This window comes from Pantherophis guttatus, chromosome 18, assembly GCF_059756535.1.
Source record: "Pantherophis guttatus breed Tessera chromosome 18, ASM5975653v1, whole genome shotgun sequence".
Classification (NCBI taxonomy): domain Eukaryota; kingdom Metazoa; phylum Chordata; class Lepidosauria; order Squamata; family Colubridae; genus Pantherophis; species Pantherophis guttatus.
The window spans coordinates 12,172,227-12,197,090 of record NC_142080.1 but is presented as its reverse complement, the minus strand read 5'-3'; the positions used below and the strand labels follow the sequence as shown (position 1 = coordinate 12,197,090).

The 24,864-nt window shown below is 46.7% G+C and overlaps 1 protein-coding gene across 1 annotated transcript in view; it reads right to left on the bottom strand.

Moving 5' to 3' along the window:
• The window catches only part of CDC42BPG (CDC42 binding protein kinase gamma), a 102,794-nt gene that overhangs the window by 46,765 nt on the left and 31,165 nt on the right, over positions 1-24,864 (bottom strand). Inside the window, exons 2-11 of the mRNA XM_060691855.2 lie at positions 22,045-22,136; positions 20,227-20,310; positions 19,223-19,318; positions 17,465-17,613; positions 16,612-16,705; positions 13,056-13,256; positions 8,904-9,152; positions 4,433-4,512; positions 2,406-2,521; positions 1,829-1,924 (exon numbers count right to left, since the gene is read on the bottom strand). Coding sequence (XP_060547838.2) covers positions 1,829-1,924; positions 2,406-2,521; positions 4,433-4,512; positions 8,904-9,152; positions 13,056-13,256; positions 16,612-16,705; positions 17,465-17,613; positions 19,223-19,318; positions 20,227-20,310; positions 22,045-22,136 — 1,257 coding nt within the window. The remainder of the gene's footprint in view (positions 1-1,828; positions 1,925-2,405; positions 2,522-4,432; positions 4,513-8,903; positions 9,153-13,055; positions 13,257-16,611; positions 16,706-17,464; positions 17,614-19,222; positions 19,319-20,226; positions 20,311-22,044; positions 22,137-24,864) is intronic.

Below are 24,864 nucleotides of genomic sequence, written 5' to 3'. Positions count from 1 at the left end.
GAGAGGAGGGAGGGAGAGAGACAGGGAGAGAGAGACAGGGAGAGAAAGAGAGAGGGAGAAAGGAGAGGAAGGGAGGGAGGGAGAGGGAGAGAGAAAGGAGAGAGAAAGAGGGAGAGAACCTTAATATCCTCTTTTCAATGGCCAACCTACACAGAACATGCAGGGCACAGGTAGTCCTCGACTTACAGGCATTTGCTTAGTGACCGTTTGAAGTTACGATGGCACCTAAAAAAAATGACTTACGATCCATGTTTCCATTTAAGACCATTGCCGCATCTCTGTGGTCACATGATCAACATTTGGCCTCTCGACAACGTGGGATTGATCCCCTTTTGTGACCTTCTGTCATCGGGGGAAGCCAGATTCATTTAACAACCATGTTACCCACTTAACAATGGCAACGATTCACTTAACAACTGTGGGCAGAAAGGTCATAAAATGGGTCGAAACTCACTGAACAATCGTCTTGCTTAGCAACGGGAAAATTTGGGCTCTATTGTGGTCGTAAGTCGAGGAGCACCTGTACTTGCATCAGACACCACGATGACGCAAGTGTGCAATTGTGTCCTTTGTGTGATGAGGCAGGCTCTGTCGTTGACATCATGGAGTTTTACCAACGTCCCCGCAACAACCGAGAGAATATTCAGCTATTTCTCGCACACAGATTAGAGCAGAGGAAAATATCACAATTCCTGACACATTTCTCTAAAGTGATCTTAATGTTAAGATTGACTTTTGTTGACAACGATTGGAAAAACATTTGGAATAGACGAGTATATAAGAATATGTCAGTTAGAATTAAGGAGAATGGATATAAAGTGATATGGAGGTGGTATTTAACACCACGTAAACTAAATCAAATCGATGGTAAATATACAAATATATATTGGAAGTGCAAGAAAGAAGTCGGAACATATAAGCACATGTGGTGGGATTGTGATAGTGCACAAAAAATATGGGACATGGTGTTTAGAGAAATTAGAGCACCATTGAATGTAAATTTAGACATGTCACCGAGAACTGCATTATTGTTGCTGGTGGAACAATGGGATATAAATGAAACAAAAAAAAAAGAAATGATTGTAAATTTGATAATGGTGGCTAGATTATTGATGGCTAAATACTGGGGACAAAATTGGAATATTCAAAGAAATGAATGGTATCATGAAATTTAGAGCATGGCAACAAACGGTAAATTAACAACAGAAATTAAATTTTAAAAAAGGATGATTAAAACAAACAATTATAATGAAATGGAGGGGGGGATTTTATAAAATCAGTGTTGGTGGAAAGCAAAGGGAATAAACCTACTCAAGAATAAATGCTGTTTTGGAGGGCATAAGGGCATATTCAGAATAGATTGTATATTTTTTAGCTGTTATAGAAGAAGAAATATAAGGGGGGGGAATGGTCTCCGGGGGTGGGGGATGCACTGTATTATTCGATTTTTTTTTCTTTTTTGTATTTAGATGTGTATGTATGTGTTTGTATTGTTTGCATTACTTGTATTATAAATAAATTAAAAAATATTCCCCCCCAAAAATGGACTTTTGGTGAAACCAAAGCGACTTTTCTTGGCAATCATATAGAAGTGATTTGTAACTAACCTTTTTTTCTTTTTCTTTTTAGGTCTCTTTTCAGCCTGAGATCTCTTGGTGGTCTCCCATCCAACCACTAACTTAATCAAATCCCTTTTTAATTGAATTTTAATTCATTTTTAATTCTCAGACTAGGCAAGGTTGATCAAAGGCTTGCCGTTTCATTGTTCCGGACAGTAAAACGATCCAGAAACAACAACTCCCTGCCAAAATTAATATTTTACAAGTACCTGTCAATTGCCTCTTCAAAGTAGCCACCTCATTTTGGAGACTTCGGATCTCCGCGTCCTTGGCCGAGGTCTTGGAAGGGGATCTCGCCAGAGAATCTGCGCAGGGCGAATGCAAGGAGAGGGTAAGAGATCTCCCGTGGATTTCTGGATCGCATTACTCACTCGATCCATTCCGGGGTTGGCAGGGTGCCCTGAACCATAAGCAAACACGACGGGGTGGGGTGGCCCCACCCGCTAAGCGAGGCAAAATAAATCAAGCTTGACATGTTGTGCAAATGCAGTTCCTGCGTCTTGGGCTCAAACCTGATTCAGTGGGTTGTGTAAATCCATTTAATGAAGAACCGGGGGAAATTCTCATGAGTGGGTGGGGTGATTAAACTGACTCTGCACTCTTTCTATGCTTAGCTTTCTCATTCTCATGTCACCTGATCCCAAATTACCTTGCCTCCAATGTGGGTAGCCCATAAGGCTAGGAAAGCTTGATTGGGGGAAGGGGGGCTGGACTAGTAGACCTTGAAGGCCCCTTTTCCGCCACCGCTTCTAAGGGATCCTTCTTCCTCTCCGCAGAGTTACCTACCTTGCAGTTTTCGACTCAATTCCAGTTTCTCCCGTTCCAGCTGACGGATCCTTTTCTCGAGCCGGCTGATGCTGGAGCTGGTAGGGGGGGACACCGGAGGTCTCTCGGGGAAGGGTCTGTCGGGGGACAGGGACACGGAGCTCAGAACCGATTCTGGATCAATAGGAATCAGTCTGCACCAAAGGGCTTTCTGAAAAGCAGGAAGGGGCACACGGGTGGGAAATCCATGGTCTCGGGAGGGACGGCGTACACTCCTTCACGAGCACTCGTGGTCCTGCTCATTGCAGTTAAGGTTTCCTAAAAAATAATGCAGCTCTGAGGTTTCCCGTTAATTTAACAGATGAACAGAGTTGGAAGGGACCTTATAGGTCATCTAGTCCAACCCCCCCTGCCCAAGCAGGAGACCCTACGCCATTTCTGACCGATGGCAGTCCAGTCTCTTCTTGAAAGCCTCCAGTGATGAAGCTCCCACAACTTCCAAAGGCAACTTCTGTTCCATGGGTCGATGGTTCTCACTGTCAGAAAATTCCTCCTTATTTCCAGGTTGAATCTCTCGTTGATCAGTTTCCATCCATTCTTCCTTGTCTGGCCTTCCGGTGCTTTGGAAAATAGCTTGGCCCCCTTCCTCCTCTCTGGGGCAGCCCCTCAAATACTGGAAGATGCTCTCCTGTCTGCCCTGGTCCTTCTCTTCCCTAGACTAGACATAACTCAGTTCCTGCAACCATTCATCGTATGTTTTAGCCTCCAGTCCCCTCATCATCCTTGTTGCTCTTCTCTGCACTCTTTCTAGGTGTTGGTTATTCCTGCCAGCTTAGTATCATCCACAAATTTGATGAGTTCCCCTTCTACTCCCTCATCTAAGTCGTTTATGAAGATATTGAAGAGTACTGGGCCTAAGACAGAACCTTGTGGTACCCAACTGCTTACTTCCCTCCATGTAGACGTAGACCCATTAAGGACTACTCGTTGAGTACAGTTTGTCAGCCAGTTACAAATCCATCTGGTGGTGAAGCTATTTTATCCCACTTTTTTCTAGCTTACCAAGAAGTAGATTGTGGTCTACTTAGTTGAATGCCTTTGCTGAAGTCTAAGTATATTATGTCCACAGTATTTCGCTGGTCTACTAATTCAGTCACTATGTCAAAGAATAAAATAAGATTGGTTTGGCATGATCTGTTTTTAACAAACCCCTGCTGGCTGCTAGTGATTACTTCACTCGTTTTTAGATGTTGGCAGATCTGGTTTTTTATTATCTTTTCCAGTACCTTCCCGTGAATTCATTCAGTAAAACTTATTTGCTGGGAAACAGACTAAGCCGGTCCGGTGCCTGCAATTTGCAAACTCCAGCCAAAAAAAAAAAGGGGTGGGGGTGGGGGAATCACAATATTGTGTTGTAATACACGTAGTCCTCAACGTATAACCACAATCGAGCCCCAAATTCTGTGGCTAAGTGAGTTTTGTACAACAGTTGTTAAGTGAATCACTCTGACTCACACGGTTGTTAAGTGAACCTGGCTTCACTTAACAACCGTGGACCCCGGGACACTGCGACCATCGTAAACATGAGTCAGCTGTTAAACTGACTCAAATTTTGATCACGTGACCACAGGGTGCTGCAATGGTCGTTAAATGTGAAAAATGGTCATAAGTCACTTTTTTCTGTGATGTTGTAGCTTCGAACATTGTAAATTGAGGATTGTCTGTCTTCACAATTCAGAGACCCTCCATGAAGTGGGGAGAATGTTCACCAGCCCCGACTAACACTTTGAACTTCTTTTTAATACATGCACGGTTGTCTGCAAAAATCAAAATTATGGAAAGCCTCAGAAATTCCCAACAGATTGAAAGACCAAATCACCCCGCCAAGCAGAAAGTTGATGGCTGCAGCAGCTCCCTATTGGCCGGCTGACAGCAGTTTTTGAGATAGACTGCTCCTGAAGCTGGAGGCGCCACGCTGCCCAGAGCACCAGAAAGGAACAGTCGAGCGGGAACGAAGATGCAAATCAAAGCAACGCCACCGTACTCACATCCCGGAGGTGTAGGTGAATCCGACGAAGGGGAGGTGGTGGGCCGAGAATGAGGCGTGGGAGATCGGCGGGAGCGTCTCCTAAAAAATCAGGATTGGAGGAAGAAGATCAGGGACCATTTTTCCTCCCCAAATGCCCACAACCCTCCTGGATATGCAAGCAAGGACAGAAGGGGTCATGAAGGGCTGGATGTCGCTATCTTGCAGGGGGTTCCTTGAAGGGTCTGTGTCAGTGGTGAAATGTAAAATTTGTTATTACCGGTTCTGTGGGCATGGCTTGGTGGTGGTGGGTTAATGTGACTGGGTGGGCGTGGCCAACTTTTTTCTTTTTCTTTTACTTTTAAAAGCATTTTTTCTACAACCTTAAGAGGTCGCAGAAAAAATGCTTTTAAAAGCCTCTGACGATCAGGCAACTCAGCTGGGATCATCAGAGGCTTTTAAAAGCATTTTTTCTACAACCTCTTCGATTGAAGAAGTTGTAGAAAAAATGCTTTTAAAAGCCTCTGATGATCCCAGCTGAGTTGCCTGATCCGTCAGAGGCTTTTAAAAGCATTTTTTTCTACAACCTCTTCGGCTGAAGAAGTTGTAGAAAAAATGCTTTTAAAAGCCTCTGACGATCCAAGCTGAGTTGCCTGATCCGTCAGAGGCTTTTAAAAGCATTTTTTTCTACAACCTCTTCGGCTGAAGAAGTTGTAGAAAAAATGCTTTTAAAAGCCTCTGACGATCCCAGCTGAGCCGCGCGATAATCAGAGGCTTTTTTTTTTTATTTTTAAAAGCATTCTTTAGGCCGAAGAGGTTGTAGAAAAAATGCTTTTAAATTTTTTTAAAAAAAGCCTCTGATGATTGTGCGGCTCAGCTGGGCACGTGGGGGGGGGGGGACAGGGATTTTTGCTACCGGTTCTCCGAACCACCCACAGCCATCGCTACTGGATCGGGCGATCCGGTCCGAACCGGGAGCATTTTACCCCTGATTAAAATACAAAAATTGTTAAATGAAATTACACATTGCCCAATAGAATTGAAGCCTGAACTGTTTCTTCTGGGGATCATTAAAGAAAAATACTCTAAAAAGATTAAATATTTGATCATTCATATTACTACAGCAGCGAGAATTGTACTCGCACAAGCCTGGAAAATGTCCACTACACCGACAGATGGTGTAAAAATCCGGAAAATTTTTGAATGTGCAGAAATGGACAAACTTACTATAGCATTAAATAATAAGGAAGACTTGGAATATTATTCAGCTTGGGAAAACTGGTATCCATGGATAGAAAATAAAAATAGGAAATATATAGATCAAAATAAGACATCAATTGTGTTTACATATATTTGATCAAGAAGGAATATCTGAGAATATAGGAATAGAGTTAAGTTTTTGTGTACTGTTAGAACGACGTTGGATTGTGCAACTACCATGGACCTATTTTTGTTACAGATGTATTTGCATTTTAATATTTTAAATTTTAATAAAGGTTTTTTGAAAATTAAAAAATAAATAAACAAACAGAGGAGCCCTTTCCCTGTTGCACAGCCACACATACACATACAGTCAGTAACATGGCCGCCCAATGATCTGGGGGAGACTCTAAGATAGGGTTTCCCAACCTTGAGCACTTTAAGGTAGGTGGACTTCAACTCCCAGAATTCCCCAGCCAGCTTAGTTAGTCGGGACTTAGCTGGCTGGGGAATTCTGGGAGTTGAAGTCCACGCGCCTTAAAGTGCTCAAAGTTGGGAAACCCTAAGCCCGTGATGGCGAACTGATGGCATGGGTGCCACAGGTGGCACGCAGAGCCATATTGGCGGGCACACGAGCATTGCCCGAGCACAGCTGCAGTGCGCATGTACTCGCCGGCCAGCTGATTTTCGGGCCTTCCGGCTTCTGGAGGGCCTCCAGGGGGGTGGTGAGGAAGGCCCGTTTTTTCCTCCCCCTAGGCTCCAAAGGCTTTCTAGGAGCCTGGGGAGAGTGAAAACGGCCTTCCCCACCACCCCCCGAGGCCGGAAACGGCCCGGGGCACATTGAATTATGGGTGTGGACACACGCGCGCACGAGCCCCTCACACTCCCTCTGTTTTTGGCACACGACGGCAAAAAGGTTAGCCATCACTGCCCTAAACTCTAAGAGATAAATGTTCTGCATTTTTTTTTTCAAAATATTCAGTTGCTCCTGCTTTTTGACCTTGCAAAATGACTTAAAAAGTCATCGGTGTGTGCAGCCAGCTAGAATGAAGCTTAAACAACGGCCCCCCGCAGGATAATATCATCCTGCATTTATGTATTGGTGTAACCGACATTGGTGCAGGCACTCATGTCCTAGTATTTGCACAGTGTTCGCGCCACTACTTCCATTTTATCCTACGCCTCGTTGCAGGGGCCACTACAATAGTCCTCGACTTACAAAGTTACGATGGACCTCCCCAGGGGTTCTTAAACCCGGATTTGAACTTCCACTGGCATCCCCCAATAATGTGATCGCATTTGGGGCTTTGGCGTTGATAGCTATTTGCAGCATCCCACCATCATGTCATCACAATTTGCAACATTTTTTTGTCGGAAACTGGGGGTTACTTCCAGTTTCTAGCAAAAAGCATCCACTGTGGACAAGGGATTCTGCCTACTTCCCTGACAGCTCTGTTCTTTTTACTTTCTACAGAGGCACGATGGAGAGCGTTTTAAACAAACTGCATCCCTGTTTGGTTTGGTGGCTGCAGTGCCTCAGATAGAAAGTCCCTACAGAGAGTGGTAAGGACAGTGGAGAAGATCATATGAAGCTCACTTCCCGTTATTCAAGATGCTACTTATAAGCGCTATGTGCTTAGAGCTCGAAGCATTGTTAGAGACCCCACACACCCACTCCACGTTTTGTTTCTGTTGCTCCCCTCTGAGAGGAGGTTTCGAAGGATTTCTAGCAGGACTACCAGATTCTGTAACAGCTTTGCTCCTTATGCCATTGATCTTGTAAACTCACAAGATTCGTTTCTCTCGGCATGTACATGTAAACATCCAAACTAGACTGTGTTGTTTCTCTGTGTCATATAATATATGTGGGTATATACATAATTTTGTATTTATTTATACATCTTGTCATGTTTATGTAGTGTATATTAGAGGTGGTGACACTTTGAGTGCTGTATGCAACGAAATTTCATTTTAATGTATGCCAATTAGTGTACATTCAAAGTGACAATAAAGTTATTATTCTACTCCACTCCATTCTATTCTGAATTCTATTCTATTCAATTCTATTGAATTCTATTCTAAATTGTAAATTCTATATTTCTATTCTATTCTAAATTGTAAATTCTTTATTTCTATTCTATATTCTATATTCTATATTCTATATTCTATATTCTATATTCTATATTCTATATTCTATATTCTATATTCTATATTCTATATTCTATATTCTATATTCTATTCCATTCCATTCCATTCTTCTCTTCTCTTCCCTATTCTGTTCTGTTCTGTTCTGTTCTAGTCTAATCCTATGGTGGTGCACTGGTCAGAATGCAGGATTGCAGGCTAATTCTGCTGACTGCCATCAGTTCAATCCTGACCAGCTCAAGGTTGACTCAGCCTTCTGTCCTTCCCAGGTCAGTAAAATGAGGACCCAGATAGTTGGGGGCAAGAGGCTGACTCTGTAAACCGCTTAGAGAGGGCTGGAAAGCATTATGAAGCTGTATATAAGTCTAAGAGCTATTGCTATGTTACTAACGTTAACAATTGCAGCGATTCACTTAACAACCGTGGCAAGAAAGGTTGTAAAATGGGGCAAAATTCACTTAACAACTGTCTTGCTTAGCAACAGAAATGTTGGGCTCAATTGTGGTCGTACGTTGAGGACTAACTGCACGGCATCCCGCTTAGCGAGCAACATAATTTACCAGCATAATTCTGGGCTCGATTATGGTCCTAAACGGAGGACTATTTGTTATTGAAGGGTCCATGTGAATGTTTTGTTTTTCTAGCAGCAACCTCCCCTCCCCACCCGGTGACTCCCTACTTTCCCATTCACTCCCAAAGGGGTGGCATGGATGATGTCCTAAGTCATAAGTCAAGGACTACCTGGGTTTGAGAGCTGGATGCGACGAAATTTCATTTTAACGTATGCCGATTAACATACATTCAAAATGACAATAATAAAATTATTCTGAGTTTAAGTCTAAAGTGTAAGCAAATAAAGGACTGGATTAGACTGGATTTCAGTGGCATCTTTGGGTTTAGGTCTGACCACATGTGGAGCCTGCAACCGAGGCAGTGGCACCAAGCGTGGCTTGCCAGCCTGCCGTGGCATCTCAGGTTTCTATCAGCCCTCAAATTTGGCCACCCGCACCCCTTTCTTGGGCAGGGAGGTCAGGGTCTGCTTGGCAACTGCTGGGGTTCCTGCCCATCTCATACGCGCCCCCTCCCAGCAGCCTGGCATGGGCCCTTGGCATCCGCACTCATTCGCAAGCACCGTCACGGATCGTTACCGCTTCTTTGAGGGTGTCGTCGTCGACATCGAAGTTGGAGGTGTCGGCCGGACTGGCCACCTCGGGGACCAAGGGGGGAGGGCTCTTGCGGAGGTCCTCCCAGGCGATGCCCTCGAAGAAGGGGTGGCGCGTGAAGTCCTCGATGCCCTTCTGGCCCAGACGGACTTCTTGGCGGCACAAGAGTTCGCGGATCAGGTCCTTGGCGCTCTCCGAGACGTCGGTGATATCCGTGGGGAACTGCAGGTGGTCCTGGAAGAGGAAACAGAAGGGGGGATGCAACGGGGTCTCCGACATCTCAGGGGGGTCTATCTGCTACCCTTGGGCAGCTGGTATCGATAGGGGGCGCTGTGCTCCACCAAGGACTCCAGAAACCAAAATTCCTGGACTAATTGGGATCATGAAAGCAACAGATCAGGGTTTAAGCACGGTAACTGAGATCGTGAAAGCAACAGATCGGGGTTTAAGCAAGGTAGCCGAGATCGTGAAAGCAACAGATCGGGGTTTAAGCAAGGTAACCGAGATCGTGAAAGCAACAGATCGGGGTTTAAGCAAGGTAGCCGAGATCGTGAAAGCAACAGATCGGGGTTTAAGCAAGGTAACCAAGATCGTGAAAGCAACAGATCGGGGTTTAAGCAAGGTAATCGAGATTGTGAAAGCAACAGATCGGGGTTTAAGCAAGGTAGCCGAGATCGTGAAAGCAACAGATCGGGGTTTAAGCAAGGTAATCGAGATCGTGAAAGCAAGAGATCGGGGTTTAAGCAAGGTAGCCGAGATCGTGAAAGCAACAGATCGGGGTTTAAGCAAGGTAACCAAGATCGTGAACGAGATCGTGAAAGCAACAGATCGGGGTTTAAGCAAGGTAGTCGAGATCGTGAAAGCAACAGATCGGGGTTTAAGCAAGGTAGTCGAGATCGTGAAAGCAACAGATCGGGGTTTAAGCAAGGTAACCAAGATCGTGAACGAGATCGTGAAAGCAACAGATCGGGGTTTAAGCAAGGTAACCGAGATCATGAAAGCAACAGATCGGGGTTTAAGCAAGGTAACCGAGATCATGAAAGCAACAGATCGGGGTTTAAGCAAGGTAGCCAAGATCGTGAAAGCAACAGATCGGGGTTTAAGCAAGGTAACCGAGATCGTGAAAGCAACAGATTGGGGTTTAAGCAAAGTAATTGAGATCGTAAAAGCAACAGATCGGGGTTTAAGCAAGGTAACCGAGATCGTGAAAGCAACAGATCAGGGTTTAAGCAAGGTAACCGAGATCGTGAAAGCAACAGATCAGGGTTTAAGCAAGGGCAAGAGGAAAGTTGCACACCTGTTAGAATTCACCCTGCATTAATAGAATTAAAATGGCAAGCTCACCCTCCAAGAATGGACTACAGTTAGTCCTCGACTTACAATCATTCGTTTAGTGACCATTCAAAGTTGCAACAGCCTTAAAAAAACTGAATTTATGAACGTTTTTCACACTTACGACCGTTGCAGCATCTCCATGGGTCATGTGATTGCAATTCAGATGCTTGGCAACTGAATCATAGTTATGACAGTTGCTGTGGTCCTCCTGGGGTCACGGAATCCCCTTTTGTGACCTTCTGGCCAGCAAAACCACGGGGGTAGCTGGACTCACTTAACGACCTTGTTACCAAAGTAACAACGGCAGTGATTCACTGAACAGCTGAGCAAGGAAGGTCGTAAAACGGGGCAAAAACTTCACTTCACAGCTGTCTCGCTCAGCAACGGACATTTTGGGCTGAGTGGTGGCCATACGTTTGTGCCACTACTGGACGCAGGACAAAGGCCGTGCAGTGGGATCATTTGAGGTGACTCGTGAAAAGCGAGCCAAGCTGTGTTGGGAAGGGAAGTGGGAGCGCTCACACCCAAGGCTGGCAGCCAATTTGACTCAGGGAGGGAGTTGCCTGAATTTTTGCCCAAGGCAAAAAAGTGCAGTCCATCAGCTACTGAACGGGTGCAAAATCCAGCTGCTGAGCCCGACAAATGGAAGATGTACGAAGGGACCTTGGAGGTCTTCTAGTCCAGCCCCCTGCTCAAGCAGGAGATCCTATAGCATTTCAGACAAGTGGCTGTCCAGTCTCTTCTTAAAAACCTCCAGGGATGGAACACTCACAACTTCTGGTGGCAAGCAGTTCCACTGGTTAATTCTCACTGTTAGGAAGTTTCTCCTGAATTCCAGGTTGCTTTTCTCCTTGATTAGTTTCCACCTGTTGTTTCTTGTCCTGCCTTCTGGTGCTTTGGAGAATAATTTGACCTCCTCCTCCTCTTTGGGGGAAGCCCCTCCAATACGGGAAGACTGCTATCATGTCACCCCTAATTCTTCTTTTCTTTAGACTAGCCAGACCCAAATCCTGCAGCCGTTCTTCCTATATTTTAGTCTCCGGGCCTTTTAATCCTCTTAGTTGCCTTTCTCTGCACTTTTTCCAAAATCCCAACCTCTTTATTGTAATGCGGGGACCAAAACTAGATGCAGAATTTCAGATGTGGCCATACCAAGGTTTTATAAAATTTTATACTAATACTTCACGTGATTCTATGCCTCTATTTATACAACCAAGGATTGTATTAGGTTTTTTTAGCTGCTGCTGCACACGGCTGGCTCATGTTTAAGGGCTCATGTTGTGGGAGCCTCATCCCCGGAGGCTTTCCAAGAAGACACTGGACTGCCACCTGTCAGAAATGGTGTAGGGTCTCCTGCTTGGGTGGGGGGTTGGACTAGATGACCTACAAGGTCCCTTTCCGACTCTGTTAATCTGTTATAATCTGTCTATCTGACTCCAAGGTCCCTCTCACTGTTTCAGAGCCAGGTCTCGCCTAATCTGTACTTAGTACCTTTGTTTTTTTTCCCTGCCTAAATGTAGAAAATTTGCTTTTCTCCCCATTAAATTTCATTTTGTTGGATAAGGCCCCATTGTTCAAGTCTGTCCTAAGAATAAAAACTTTATTACGGTCCTCGACCAGCAATAGACATACAATAAATTAAAAATAATACTGACATCAATCTTGAATAATAACATCCCTGTTATGAAAATACATGATCTCAAACGGTTAGGGTCACTCCCTAATTGACATGCGTGGAAAGCTGATAAAAATGTGAGTAAATTTTTCCAATATTTTTTTTAATTGGAGTATTTTTCCAATAATTGTTATAGACATCTCCAAAAAATTGGCACCGGTTCTGCAACCAATTTTTTTTTTTTTTTTTGTGGACATTTCAAGTCTGTCAAGATCTTTTGGGATCCTGAGTTTATCTTCTGGGGTGTTGGCTGTTCCTTGAAACCAATTGCGAACCAGTGTTTGGCAATCATGTCTGCATAAGCACTTGCAAACAAGTAAATACAGGTAGCCTCGACTTACAACGGTTCATTTGGTGACCGTTTGAAGGCACTGAAAAAAAAAATGACTCATAACTGTTTTTCAAACTTACGACCGTTGCAGCATCCCTTATGGCATGTGTGATCAAAATTCAGAGTCTCGGCAACTGACTCGTATTTTACGACAGTCGCAGTGTCCTGGGATCGTGTTGATCCTCTTTTGCGACCTTTCTGACAAGCCAAGTCAGTGGGGGAAGCCAGATTCGCTTAGCAACCGTGTTACTAACTTAACAGCAGCAGCGCTTCACTTAACAACAGTGGCAAGGAAGGTCGTAAAAATGGGGGCACAATCGCTTCACAACTGTCTCGCTTAGCTGTCAGTGATTTTCACTGGGATCCCAGTGATGGGATTCAGCCGGCTCGGGTGAATCGGTAGTTAAATTTCTGGCTGGCCCCGCCCTGCCCCTTCTAGGACTCCCCACGCGCCCCATTTTGGCTCCCAGGTAAAATGGAGTTAGGAAGGCCTACTAGGCCCAAAATGGGGCATGTGGGAGGGGGGACGGCGTGTCCCCCCCCATGGCCAGTTTTTGCTCCCAGGGGGGTGCAGGAGGCCGAGGGCTGCCTGTCACACCACCATGGCCACGCCCATTAGGGCAGAGAACTGGTTGTTAAATTATTGTTAAATTATTTGAATCCCACCACTGGCTCCATTGTGGTCGTAAGTTGAGGACCACCTGTAAAACGTTTTAAAAAAACCATTCTCTCTAAGATAAACTGCCTTCATTTGCCTCCTGCGGCCTTCCTCACCTACGGTGCCCACGTGACTCACCTCGTGGTTCATGATCTTGCCGTACGTCTCCACCAGGGATTCGGCGTAGAAAGGGGTTTCCCCGAAAAGCAGCTCGTACATGCAGACCCCCAGAGACCACCAGTCACACTCGGGGCCGTATTTGCCCTTGCGGTCCTCCATGGCTTGCAGGATCTCTGGGGAGATATAATCGGGGGTGCCCACCGCCACCGAGGACTCCACCTGGGAGAGCAGTATAGAATAGAATCACAGAGTTGGAAGGGACCTTGGAGGTCTTCTAGTCCAACCCTCTTCTTATGCAGGAATCTCTACATTGCTTCAGACAAATAGTTACCCAACATCTTCTTTAAAACTTCCAGTGTTGGAGCATTTACAATTTCTGGAGGCAAGTTGTTCTACAGGTTAATTGTTCTAACTATCAGGAAATTTTCTCCTTAGTTCTAAGTTGCTTCTCTCCTTGATTAGTTTCCACCCATTGCTTCTTCTTCTACCCTCAGGTGCTTTGGAGAATAGCTTGACTCCCTCTTCTTTGGGGCAGCCCCTGAGATACTGGAAGACTGCTCTCATGTCTCCCCTGGTCCTTCTTTTCATTAAACTAGGCCTACCCAGTTCCTGCAATTTTTCTTCATATGTTTTGACCTCCAGCTCCCTAATCATCTTTGTTGCTCTTCTCTGCACTCTTTCCAGAGTCTCCACATCTTTTTTACATCAAGGGGGGAGAGGGAGGGGGAGGGGGGAGGAAAGAAAACAGAGCCCGAGTTCAGATTCTGCCACCTTTCAAATTTATCCTTTGGATTAAGATCTAAAGAGCCTTTTAGATCCGTGTTTTTCAAACTCGGCAACTTTTGGAAGGGTGGACTTCAACTCCCAGAATTCCCCAGCCAGCATGGGATTCTGGGAGTTGAGGTCCACGTATCTTAAAGGTACCAAGGTTGAAAAAAATGTTGCTTTATACCGGGGTGGGCAAATGTGGCTCTTTTACAACCTGTGGACTTCAACTCCCAGAATTCCTGAGACAGCTGTCTCAGGAATTCTGGGAGTTGAAGTCCACAGGTTGTAAAAGAGCCACATTTGCCCACCCCTGCTTTATACAAATGCTTATTTATTTGCAGCATACCTGATGCCCTCTGTGGAAGTCTACGTAAGGCTTGATGACATCATCACGTGGTATCATTTGACACACAAGCACACTCCGTGTTGTGTCTAGACCCCTACAGTAGACCCCTACTGTTAGAGAGTGTTTTTGGCTAGTTTTCAGAATCGGCTTAACTCTGAACCTGGTTTAACTCTAACACTGTCTTAGCCTCTAAACCTGGTTTAGCTCTAAGCCCAGTTTAGCTCTAAACTTGGCTTGGCTCTAAACCTGGCTTAATTCTGAACCTGGCTTAACTCTAAGGGTAGAGTTGAGAATTTTGTGCAATATCTGCATGATAAAATTGCTCAGATTCAGGATGGCCTGGACTCCGATTGGGTAGCCTCGGATGGGATGATAGGGTGGATCTTGAGAGTGTTATCTGGGAGGAGTTTGACCCTGTAGCTCCCGAGGACGTGGACAGGATTTTGGGGAGGCTTAACGCTACCACATGTTTATTGGACCCGTGTCCCTCCTGGTTGGTGCTGGCCTCCCGGGAAGTTACACGAGGCTGGCTCCAGGGGATTATAACTGCTTCTCTGAGTGAGGGTGCCTTTCCCGCTGCCTTGAAAGAGGCGGTGGTGAGGCCCCTCCTCAAGAAGCCTTCCCTGGACCCGGCTGTATTAGCTAATTACCGTCCGGTCTCCAACCTTCGCTTTGTGGCGAAGGTTGTTGAGAGTGTGGTGGCGAGACAGCTTCCTCGGTTCCTGGATGAAGCCATCTATCTAGATCCATGCCAGTTGGGCTTCAGGGCGGGATATGGCACGGAAACGGCATTGATTGCATTGGTTGATGATCTTTGGAGGGCTCGTTGGGATTGTTCCTCAGTCCTGGTCCTCCTCGATCTCTCAGCGGCTTTTGATACCATCGATCATGGTATCATGCTGCATCGGTTGGGGGGACTGGGAGTGGGAGGCACCGTGCTTTGGTGGTTCTCCTCCTTCCTCTCTGACCGTTCACAGTTTGTGTTGGCAGGGGGGCAGAGGTCGACCTCGAGGCACCTTACTTGTGGGGTGCCGCAGGGGTCAGTCCTCTTGCCCCTCCTGTTCAACATTTATGTGAAGCCGCTGGGCGAGATCATCCGTGGTTTTGGGGTGAAGTGTCAACTGTATGCAGATTACACACAGCTGTACATTTCTACCCCAGACCACCCCAATGATGCCCTTGACATGATATCCCGTTGCCTGGAGGCCGTGCGGATCTGGATGGGAAGGAACAGGCTCAGACTCAACCCCTCCAAGACCGAGTGGCTGTGGTTTCCGGCGCCCCGATATAGCCAACTGATACCATCGCTGGCTATTGGGGAGGAGATCTTGTCCCCCTCAGAGAGGGTTCGCAACCTGGGCATCCTCCTGGATACGTGGCTGTCTTTAGACAATCATATGACGGCCGTGGCCAGGGGGGCTTTCTATCAGGTTCGCCTGATTTCCCAGTTGCGTCTCTTTCTGGATCGGGATGCCTTATGCATGGTCACTCATGCCCTTCTCACTTCCCGTCTGGACTACTGTAACGCTCTCTACATGGAGCTCCCCTTGAGGAGCACCCGGAGGCTCCAACTGGTCCAGAATGTAGCCGCGCGAGTGGTTAGGGAAGCGACTCGTCGCTCCCGGGTAACACCTCTCTTGCGCGAGCTGCACTGGTTCCCAGTGGTCTTCCGGGTGCGTTTCAAGGTGCTAGTCACCATCTTCAAAGCGCTCCATGGCTTAGGACCAGGATACCTACAGGACCGCCTTCTACCACCGAATGCCTCCCACCGTCCGATACGCTCTCACAGAGAGGGCCTCCTCAGGGTGCCGTCGGCCAAGCAATGTCGGCTGGCGACCCCCAAGGGGAGAGCCTTCTCTGTGGGGGCTCCTGTCCTATGGGATGAGCTGCCCCCAGACATACGAAGGATCCCCGACCTCCGCACCTTCCGTCGTGCTCTGAAGACTCTATTGTTCAATCAAGCCGGCCTGACCAAATAAATTAATTTTAATGGGTTTTAATTGGTTTTAAAGGGGTTTTAGCTAAGGGTTTTAATAACGGCCAAATTGCTTTAATTTATTTTAACGGTTTTTAATTTTTGTGATGGGTTTGTTTTAATATGGCTGTACACCGCCCTGAGTCCTTTGGGAGAAGGGTGGTATAGAAATGTAATAAAATTTAAAAATCTAAAATCTAAAAAATCTAAACCTGGCTTAACTCTAAACCTGGTTTAGCTCTAAACCTGGCTTAATTCTAAACTTGGGTGCGCTCTAAACTTGGTCTTAGTTTAACAAAACGTGCCATGTGCAACTAAACAGACCATCTTCAGGAAATGAACTGGTTCCCACCAAAGCTGGTGCCTACGATATACTGGCAAAGACCCTAGTTCACTGCCGGGGGGGGCCTGTCTACACCATCCAGGCCAGCCTTCCCCAATCAGTCCTGGACGCCGATCCCCATCAGACCCCAGGCCAAGCTCACCGTGCCGTCCGGAGCCAGGCGAAGGCAGGACCCAAAGTCCGCCAGGCGGATGTGCCCACTGGTGTCAATCAGAATATTGTCCGGCTTGATGTCCCTGTGGAGGGAAGGGCCCCCATTGGTAAGTGGTGGGACCTCAGAAAAGCAGAAAGGTTGGGGGACTGTGGGGTTCTCAGGGAAGGACCAGGTGGCCAACCCCTCAAACATGGGGAGGGTTGACTTTTAGAGCCACGGTAGTGCAGTGGTTAGAGTGCAGTATTGCAGGTTGACTCTGCCGACTGCCAGGAGTTCGATCCTCACCGGCTCAAGGTTGACTCAACCTTCCATCCTTCCCAGGTCGGTAAAATCCTTGCAATTATCGCAAGGAACTGATAAGGTCTGTTGCTGCAGTTAACTCCTTGAAGGACTCTTGCCTGGACTTTTCGGTGGGTGAACACCATTAATTCACAAGAGGTAAATAAAGAGGGGTTTTTCATGACAAGGAGTCTGTTTCTTGTTTCTTCTGAGGCTGGGTCAGAACAGGAAGGTTGAGTCAACCTTGAGGCTGGTGAGATTTGAACTGCCAAACTGCAGTCAGCCGGCAGTCAGCAGAAGTAGCCTGCAGTACCGCAGTCTAACCACTGCACCACTGTGGCTCAAAATAATAATAATAATAATAACTATTGTATAATAATTGTATAATATTGTATAATAATTGTATAATAATGTATAATAATAATAATTATTGTAAGTCAAGGACAACCCACAAAGTGCAATTGTGCCATCATAAGTCGCTTTGTGGCTTTCTGACCCACCCCAGGGACCCCCCCAGTCCACGGCCAACGTTAACAGAAGGAAAAAGCAAGAGGAGACGTACCTGTGCACATACTGGAGCTGATGGAGGGAATGGATGGCCAGGACCATCTCGGCCAGGTAGAAGCAGGCCAAGTCTTCCGGCAGCCGATCCTCAAACTTGCTCAGCAGGGTGAGTAGGTCTCCTCCGGCGTAATAATCCATCACCAGGTACTGTCAAAAGAACCGCCAACCTCTAGCATCCCTTCCCAACCTGCGTTCTGCAGGTGGGGACTTCGACTCCCAGAATTCCCCCCGGCAGTGAGGTTGTTTGCTGAGAATTCTGGGAGCTGAAGTTCACACCTTCTCTGCGGTTGGGGAAGGTGAAGTGAACACACCTGAGTGGCCCATAACCCGTTTCCTCCCTGAATTTCAGATGACGGCGGCTTCTGAGAATGTTTTGGGTGCAAAATCTCACTTGGTGGAGACGGCAAAGCCCAGCATCCTCAGCCCACAGAATTGTGGGACAATATTTGCACACGGCTCAGAGTGTGGAATTGTGCTCTCAATCTGGGTAGCTTTAAGACGGGTGGACTTCAACTCCCAGAATTCCCCAGCCAGGACAGCGCAGAATTCTGGGAGTTGAAGTCCATCCATCAGCACAGCTGGCTGGGGAATTCTGGGAGTTGAAGTCCACCCATTTTTATAGCTGCCCAGATTGAGGAAAAACTGGTGAGGAAAATCAGCCACTGCCAATCTCTTGTTTTTACCTCAGGTTTACCTTGTTACCTCAGGCTGCATTTAGAAACCAAAAGCTAGTGGCCTTTTCAGGTTTCTAGTCCACTGTGAGGAAAGATGATACGAATCCATTTTGCTGAGTCAGGTGGCATTCAATCATTACTAGATTTACTGACACTACGTTCTTGCAAAGACAGATCACATTTTGGGGAGCAGGGCATCGAGAAAAGCCAGCACCTCCTTTTTTTTTTAGAAAACTGAATGCTAGCATTGGGCAGTCACGATCGGTGGGCAGAGAGGTGACAGGTGAATTTTCTGAAATTTTGCAAAGAAATGACAGTTTTTCCATCCCTTTTAGCAACATCTGAACCCAGCACCACAGATGCTCCTGATTGGTAGGGTCGGGCTTCAGAGAGGACCGTACCACGGAAGAGAAAACATTCACCCTCATATTCCGTCACGTGCAGACACACGTCACACCCCCTCATTCACACGTAACCTCATAGCTAAATCTCCATGCTTGCAAAATGCAAGCAACTGGCTGAGTGCACCTTCCCCCCATCCTCTAATTTTTTATTTGATTCAAAAAAGATTAAAATGCAAAACCCCAAAGAAAGAAAAAAAAAACATTTAACAAAGACAAAACAAAACTGGACAAGAACATTAAAAAATGTGAATTAGAAAAGACAAAAAAAACAACCCCAAAATCCTTATAAACCCTCCTAGTGGAACCTTAACAAATCTATTGCCACAATTATAGCTCCCTCCCTCCTTCCAAAGCAGGTTCAAAATTTTACAAGCTTCTACCTCTGTTGGTGCCCGATTTTCTCGATTCACACAACACGCACACAAAACCTGTGACTTGGTACCCTGGCTGGGTTTAGCATGTCATGTGAATGGAGGAAATCAAGTTTGCAAAGCAAGCAACCGATTCGGAGGCAAAAATGGGGCCAGCAGCCATTGCACAAAACCCTTTTCTCTCTTCGCTTCATCCCCATGCTCCACCCCAGAGATGGAAACCACCATTGCCAGTTCCCAACAGACTGACATCCGAGAGGAAACCCTGTTCAAAATTTCCTGGATTTGAAAACGTGTCTCGGCTCACCAGATAGTGCTCGTCCTGGAAGGCGTAATGCAACGTGGTAATCCACTGCTGATCCCCATGCACGAGGACATCCCGTTCCTCTCGAAAACAAGCCGTCTGAAAGGAGACAGAAGGTGACGCTGGGTGCGAATCTTAGCACAAAGCTTAGCACACCTGACAGCTCTGCTATCTGGCGCAGAAAAAGTACAGATGGTCCTCGACTTATGCCCACAATTGGGACCGGCATTTTGGTTGTAAGTCAATGTGGTCGTATGTCGAGGACTATTTGTCATTAAGTGGTGCGGTCATTAAGTGGTACAGCCATTAAGCGGGACATCCCATGACCACGACTTGCAATCTTTCCTGTCAGCTTCCCCTTTGACTTTGCTTGTCCGAAACTGGCTGGGAAGGTCACAAGAACTATAAAATGTAAAATATTAATATGAAAGCCATTTAATGAATCGCCTTAATAAACTAATGAAATCGCCCTTAATAAATCCTAATTATAAAAATAATTCTTAGATCCTTGGTTAGGGCTTTGAATTATTATGTTTTCTCACCCATCTTAGATTGTGAATTTAACTCTTCACTACCCACAATAATCACAATTTATTCCATTTATACGCCACCGACTCTCCACAATTCCGCAAGGCTCACAACCAAGAAAGAAATGACAATAATTTAATTTGAATTTGAATAAGACCTTTGTGTGTGTGTGTGTGCAATGGCGGGGTTGAGGGCCACTTTTTCCCATCTTCCTACAGCCCACTTGATGGCTAAGAAACTTTCTGGATTTACGAAACAAAGGAATCAATGAAAATTTAGAGCGTGGCTAGAGATTCCCCAAATGGCCAAATTTCATATCTGTCATTTTCTTGACAATGGCACAAAAATCGTTTAAGGCCGCCTTTCTCCAGCTGCTTTCCTGGGCTAGCTTGGTGATCTCTTAGTGGCCTCCCATCCGAGGTCTAATCCTAACTTGCTGAGACTTTGGCAGATGGATCCCAGGGCCTGGGAATAGTCACCTCGGTTCTCTTCAGCATTTCCCACTTGTGCAGGATCTTCATGGCGTAGATTTTCTCCGTCTGCTTCATTCGCACGACGGCCACCTGGGAGGAGAGAGCAGGACAGAGATTGGGGTGGGGGTGGGGAGCCTTTAGAATAAGAATCATAGAATAACTGAGCTGGAAGGGACCTTGGGTGGGTGGGGGGTCAACCCCCTGCTCAAGCAGGAGACCCTATATAATATCATTCCAGACAAATGGTTGTCTTGAAGACCTCCAGTGTTGATGCATTTACAACTTCTGGTGGCAAGCTGTTCCACTGATTAATTGCTCTCACTGTTGGGAAATTTCTCCTTAGTTCCAGGTTGCTTCTCTCCTTGATTAGTTTCCATCCATGATTCCTTCTCTGGCCTTTGGGTGCTTTGGGAAATAGCTTGACCCCCTTCCTCCTCTCTGGGGCAGCCCCTCAAGTATTGGAAGATGCTCTCCTGTCTCCCCTGGTCCTTCTCTTCACCAGACTAGACATAACTCAGTTCCTGCAACCGTCCATCGTCTGTTTGAGCCTCCAGTCCCCTCATCATCCTGGTTGCTCTTCTCTGCACTCTTTCTTAGAGTCTCCACGTTGTTTTTACATCGTGGCGACCAAAAACTGGATGCAGAATTCCAAGTGTGGTCTGACCAGTTTGGTATAAAATGGTACCTGCACCTAATGTGACCCTGATATAATTAACAATTAACCAGTGAACAATTATCCACTGGGATGGCTTATCTTCAGAAGCCGTGGGTGCTCCATCACTGGAGGTTTTCAAGAAGAGACTGGACAGCTGTTTTTCTGGAATGGCAAAGGGTCTCCTGCCTGAGCAGGGGGTTGGACTAGAAGACCTCCGAGATCCCTTCCGACGCTGTTATTCTGATACTGTCCCTCTGTTGATGCAACCTAGGCGTTTTGCTTCGGTGGATGCAGATTCTGCCCCTCTGCAAACACCCCAGTGGGAAGCTTGGTCTGCTTAGGGCATTGTGTGAACCCAGCCAGATGTAATGCCCAGTCCAAGACCAGAAATGAAAAATGGATTTATGCAGTAAAGGGAGTTCTCAACATAGAACATCCATTTTTGCCGGTATTTTTGTTGCTAAGCAAGAAGTGAATCAGGCAGATCTCTCTCCCTCCCTCTCCCTCTCCCTTTCCCTCTCCCTCTCCCTCTCCCTCTCCCTCTCTCTCTCTCTCTCTCGGCACAATGAGAATATATCTGTTGCGAACTCCGCATTGGTGACAGGAAGGACATCCGGCCAGTAAACACTCAGCTCCATTGAGTTGCCCTGACTCCACCCCGATACAAGGGATTATGGGCTCATTATAAGACAAAAAAAAAATAATGTTGCTAAGCAAGATGGTTAAATGAATCGGGCCTGATATTAAGATTTTTTTCCCCCTAGTTGCTAAGCAAACATTCAGTCGTTAAGTGAATCCAGCTTCCGCCCGTCACTTTGCTTGTCGGAAGCCGGCTGGGAAGGCCATAAATGGCGATCTAATGAATTCAGGATAATTCAAATGTCATAAATAATAGGCCAGTTGTCCAGTGCCCAAATTTTGATCATGTGTCCATGGGGGGGGGGGTGTCTGTGACTGTGGCAGTCGTAAGTGCGAGGATCATCTTTTAAGTCACTTTTATCAGTGCCGTAGCAACTTTGAACGGTCATTAACAGACAACTGTAAGTCGAGGACTTCCCGTAATGCAAGTCAGGCTGTTGTGTGAATGCGGGGCTCTTCTGACGGGGCTCGGGGTACCCCAAAAGTGCCTCCTGAGTCAGCTGTGGCTTTAAATCCTTCGGGGGACTCACCTCCCCAAAGGCTCCTCTCCCGATCACCTTCAGGATCTCGAAGTCGTCACGACGCAAACTCAGCTGTTTTACCCGGGAAACCAACGGGGAGGCTTGGGAGAAAGAAAGAAAAGAAACTCGTTTTACGGAGTCCTTCGCCACAACGGCACCAGCGGAAAACCTGCTGAACCGGATGCGTTAAAAAGCCCAGCGGTTTTGCGTGTCAAGCTTGATTCGTTTTAAATTTGGTTAGGTTTTTTTTTTTTTTTTTTCCCTGCAGCCCTTTTTGGGTGATTCAGGGGTAGCTAGAAGAGAGTGAAATCTGCACCCACATAAAGGAAACGGTCAGGCCTGGCTAAAATAAGGGGTTTTCTCCTAATTTTTACATCGCCTGTTTGACGTCATAAAGTTAACCTGGTTATTGGATGTTGTGGCTGAACACAAACGCAAGACTCGGTTCTTCAGGACTAGCCAAGCCCTGGTTTTCTTGGAAGTCATATGGAACGGATTTGCCCGTCATTTTCTTCTGGGCTGGTTTGTTTTCACTCTGTGGAAATACCCAGATCCAGGTGATCGCCTGGTGGCCTCCCCTCCCGAATCCCTTCCAATCCTTAGCTACATCTAAGCTGCAGAACAAGAAGTTTTTCTGAACCTGGCAGCTTTAAAATGGGTGGACCAACATTCATGCTGGCTGGGGGATTCTGGGAGTTGAAGTCCACCCATCTTAAAGCATGCTGGCTGGGGAATTCTGGGAGTTGAAGTCCATCCTTTTTAAGGCATGCTGGCTGGGGGATTCTGGGAGTTGAAGTCCACCCATCTTAAAGCATGGCTGGCTGGGGGATTCTGGGAGTTGAAGTCCACCCATCTTAAAGCATGCTGGCTGGGGGATTCTGGGAGTTGAAGTCCACCCATCTTAAAGCATGCTGGCTGGGGGATTCTGGGAGTTGAAGTCCACCCATCTTAAAGCATGCTGGCTGGGGAATTCTGGGAGTTGAAGTCCACCCATCTTAAAGCATGCTGGCTGGGGGATTCTGGGAGTTGAAGTCCACCCATCTTAAAGCATGCTGGCTGGGGGATTCTGGGAGTTGAAGTCCACCCATCTTAAAGTATGCTGGCTGGGGAATTCTGGGAGTTGAAGTCCACCCATCTTAAAGCATGCTGGCTGGGGAATTCTGGGAGTTGAAGTCCACCCATCTTAAACCAAACTGGCTGGGGAATTCTGGGAGTTGAAGTCCACCCATCTTAAACCAAACTGGCTGGGGAATTCTGGGAGTTGAAGTCCATCCTTTTTAAGGCATGCTGGCTGGGGAATTCTGAGAACTGAAGTCCATCATCTCCAAACTCATGAGATTTAGAAACCCTGCTCTAACCACTAGGATCTGGGGGTTTCCAAAAGCTAGAGTCCTGCCTTCTGCTCTCTTTTCTCCCCTGGGAGATGCTGGAAGCACAGAAGCCACGGTGGAAACTGCAGTAAACCAACCCGTTCTCCTGCCCGCAGCTGCTCGGGCGCTGCCCTGGGCGGCCTTGCCTGTCCTGTCCCGCCTGGCTTGGTGAACCTGCTCTCCATCTAGGAGAAGGCCACCTCCCCACTGCCTTGCTCCAATCAGAGCCACCTGCAGCTTTGGGAACCACAGCTTTGCTGGTTGCTATGGGGAAAAAAAACACAACCACCCAAGGTTCTAGTCCTTAAGGTGATAGAGAACCCCTCAGTGGGCCACTCCGGATTCCTAGAGGAGAGGTGAGGAGACCTCTGGGGCCTTTGCAAGTTTTTTCTTTGCAACTCAAAGTCTCCACCTTTCCCAGCCGGTAACGGAGGTGGGAGTGAAATGTGCCCATGCCCATCAGTTGCCCGCGGGCACAGCCGTTCCTGGCACAGGCTCAGCCAGGCCTCGATCACGCAAGGCAAGGATTGGGTTCTGCTCAACCGGGAGGAATTCTTGGCACAGTTTACCAACCGGTTCCCCTGCCAGGATTGGGTTTCAGCCTTAAGATGTGTGGACTTCAACTCCCAGAATTCCCCAGCCAGCACAGCTGGCTGGGGAATTCTGGGAGTTGAAGTCCACACATCTGTAGGAGATCCACCTTTGCATTTTCAGCTCCTTGAGCAGGAATGACCCTCGGCTTCTACCCACCACGCAGAAAAGGATCCCAGATCCCTGATTTTCAATGCAGGCAGTCCTCGACTTACGACTACTTTTCTTTCTTTCTTTCTTTCTTTCTTTCTTTCTTTCTTTCTTTCTTTCTTTCTTTCTTTCTTTCTTTCTTTCTTTCTTTCTTTCTTTCTTTCTTTCTCATCCACCACCACTCCCCGGTCTCACCAAAGGCGACACCCAGCGCTTTAGAACCATTCTCAACTCGATGGGGACCAGAATTTCCACTGCTCGACAAAACAGGTGTTTGTTCAATGAGTCATGAAGCCCAATTCTACGACCTGTTCGTCACGGTTGTTAAGCAAATCACTTTAGTTACGAACGGAAGCACGCGGTCGTTCATTGAATCCGACTTCCCGCCCTTGGTTTGGCTTGTCAGAAGCCGGCTGGGAAGGTCAGAAATGATGATCTCAAGGACCCCGGAATGCTGCAGCGTCCGAATTTTGATCGTGGGATCGCGAGGACGCAGCAACAGTCGTAAGTGCGAGGACCGGTTGTAAATTAAGTTTTTTCAGTGCCATGGTAATTTTGAACAGTCACTAAACAAATGATGGTTTGTCAAGGACTACCTGTAACGATAACACTACAATTGCTGGCTCCTTCTAATTTGTTTATTTATTGGTTCGATTTATATGCCACCCTTCTCCGGAGACTCAGGGCGGCTTACAATGCGTTAAGCAATAGCCTTCAT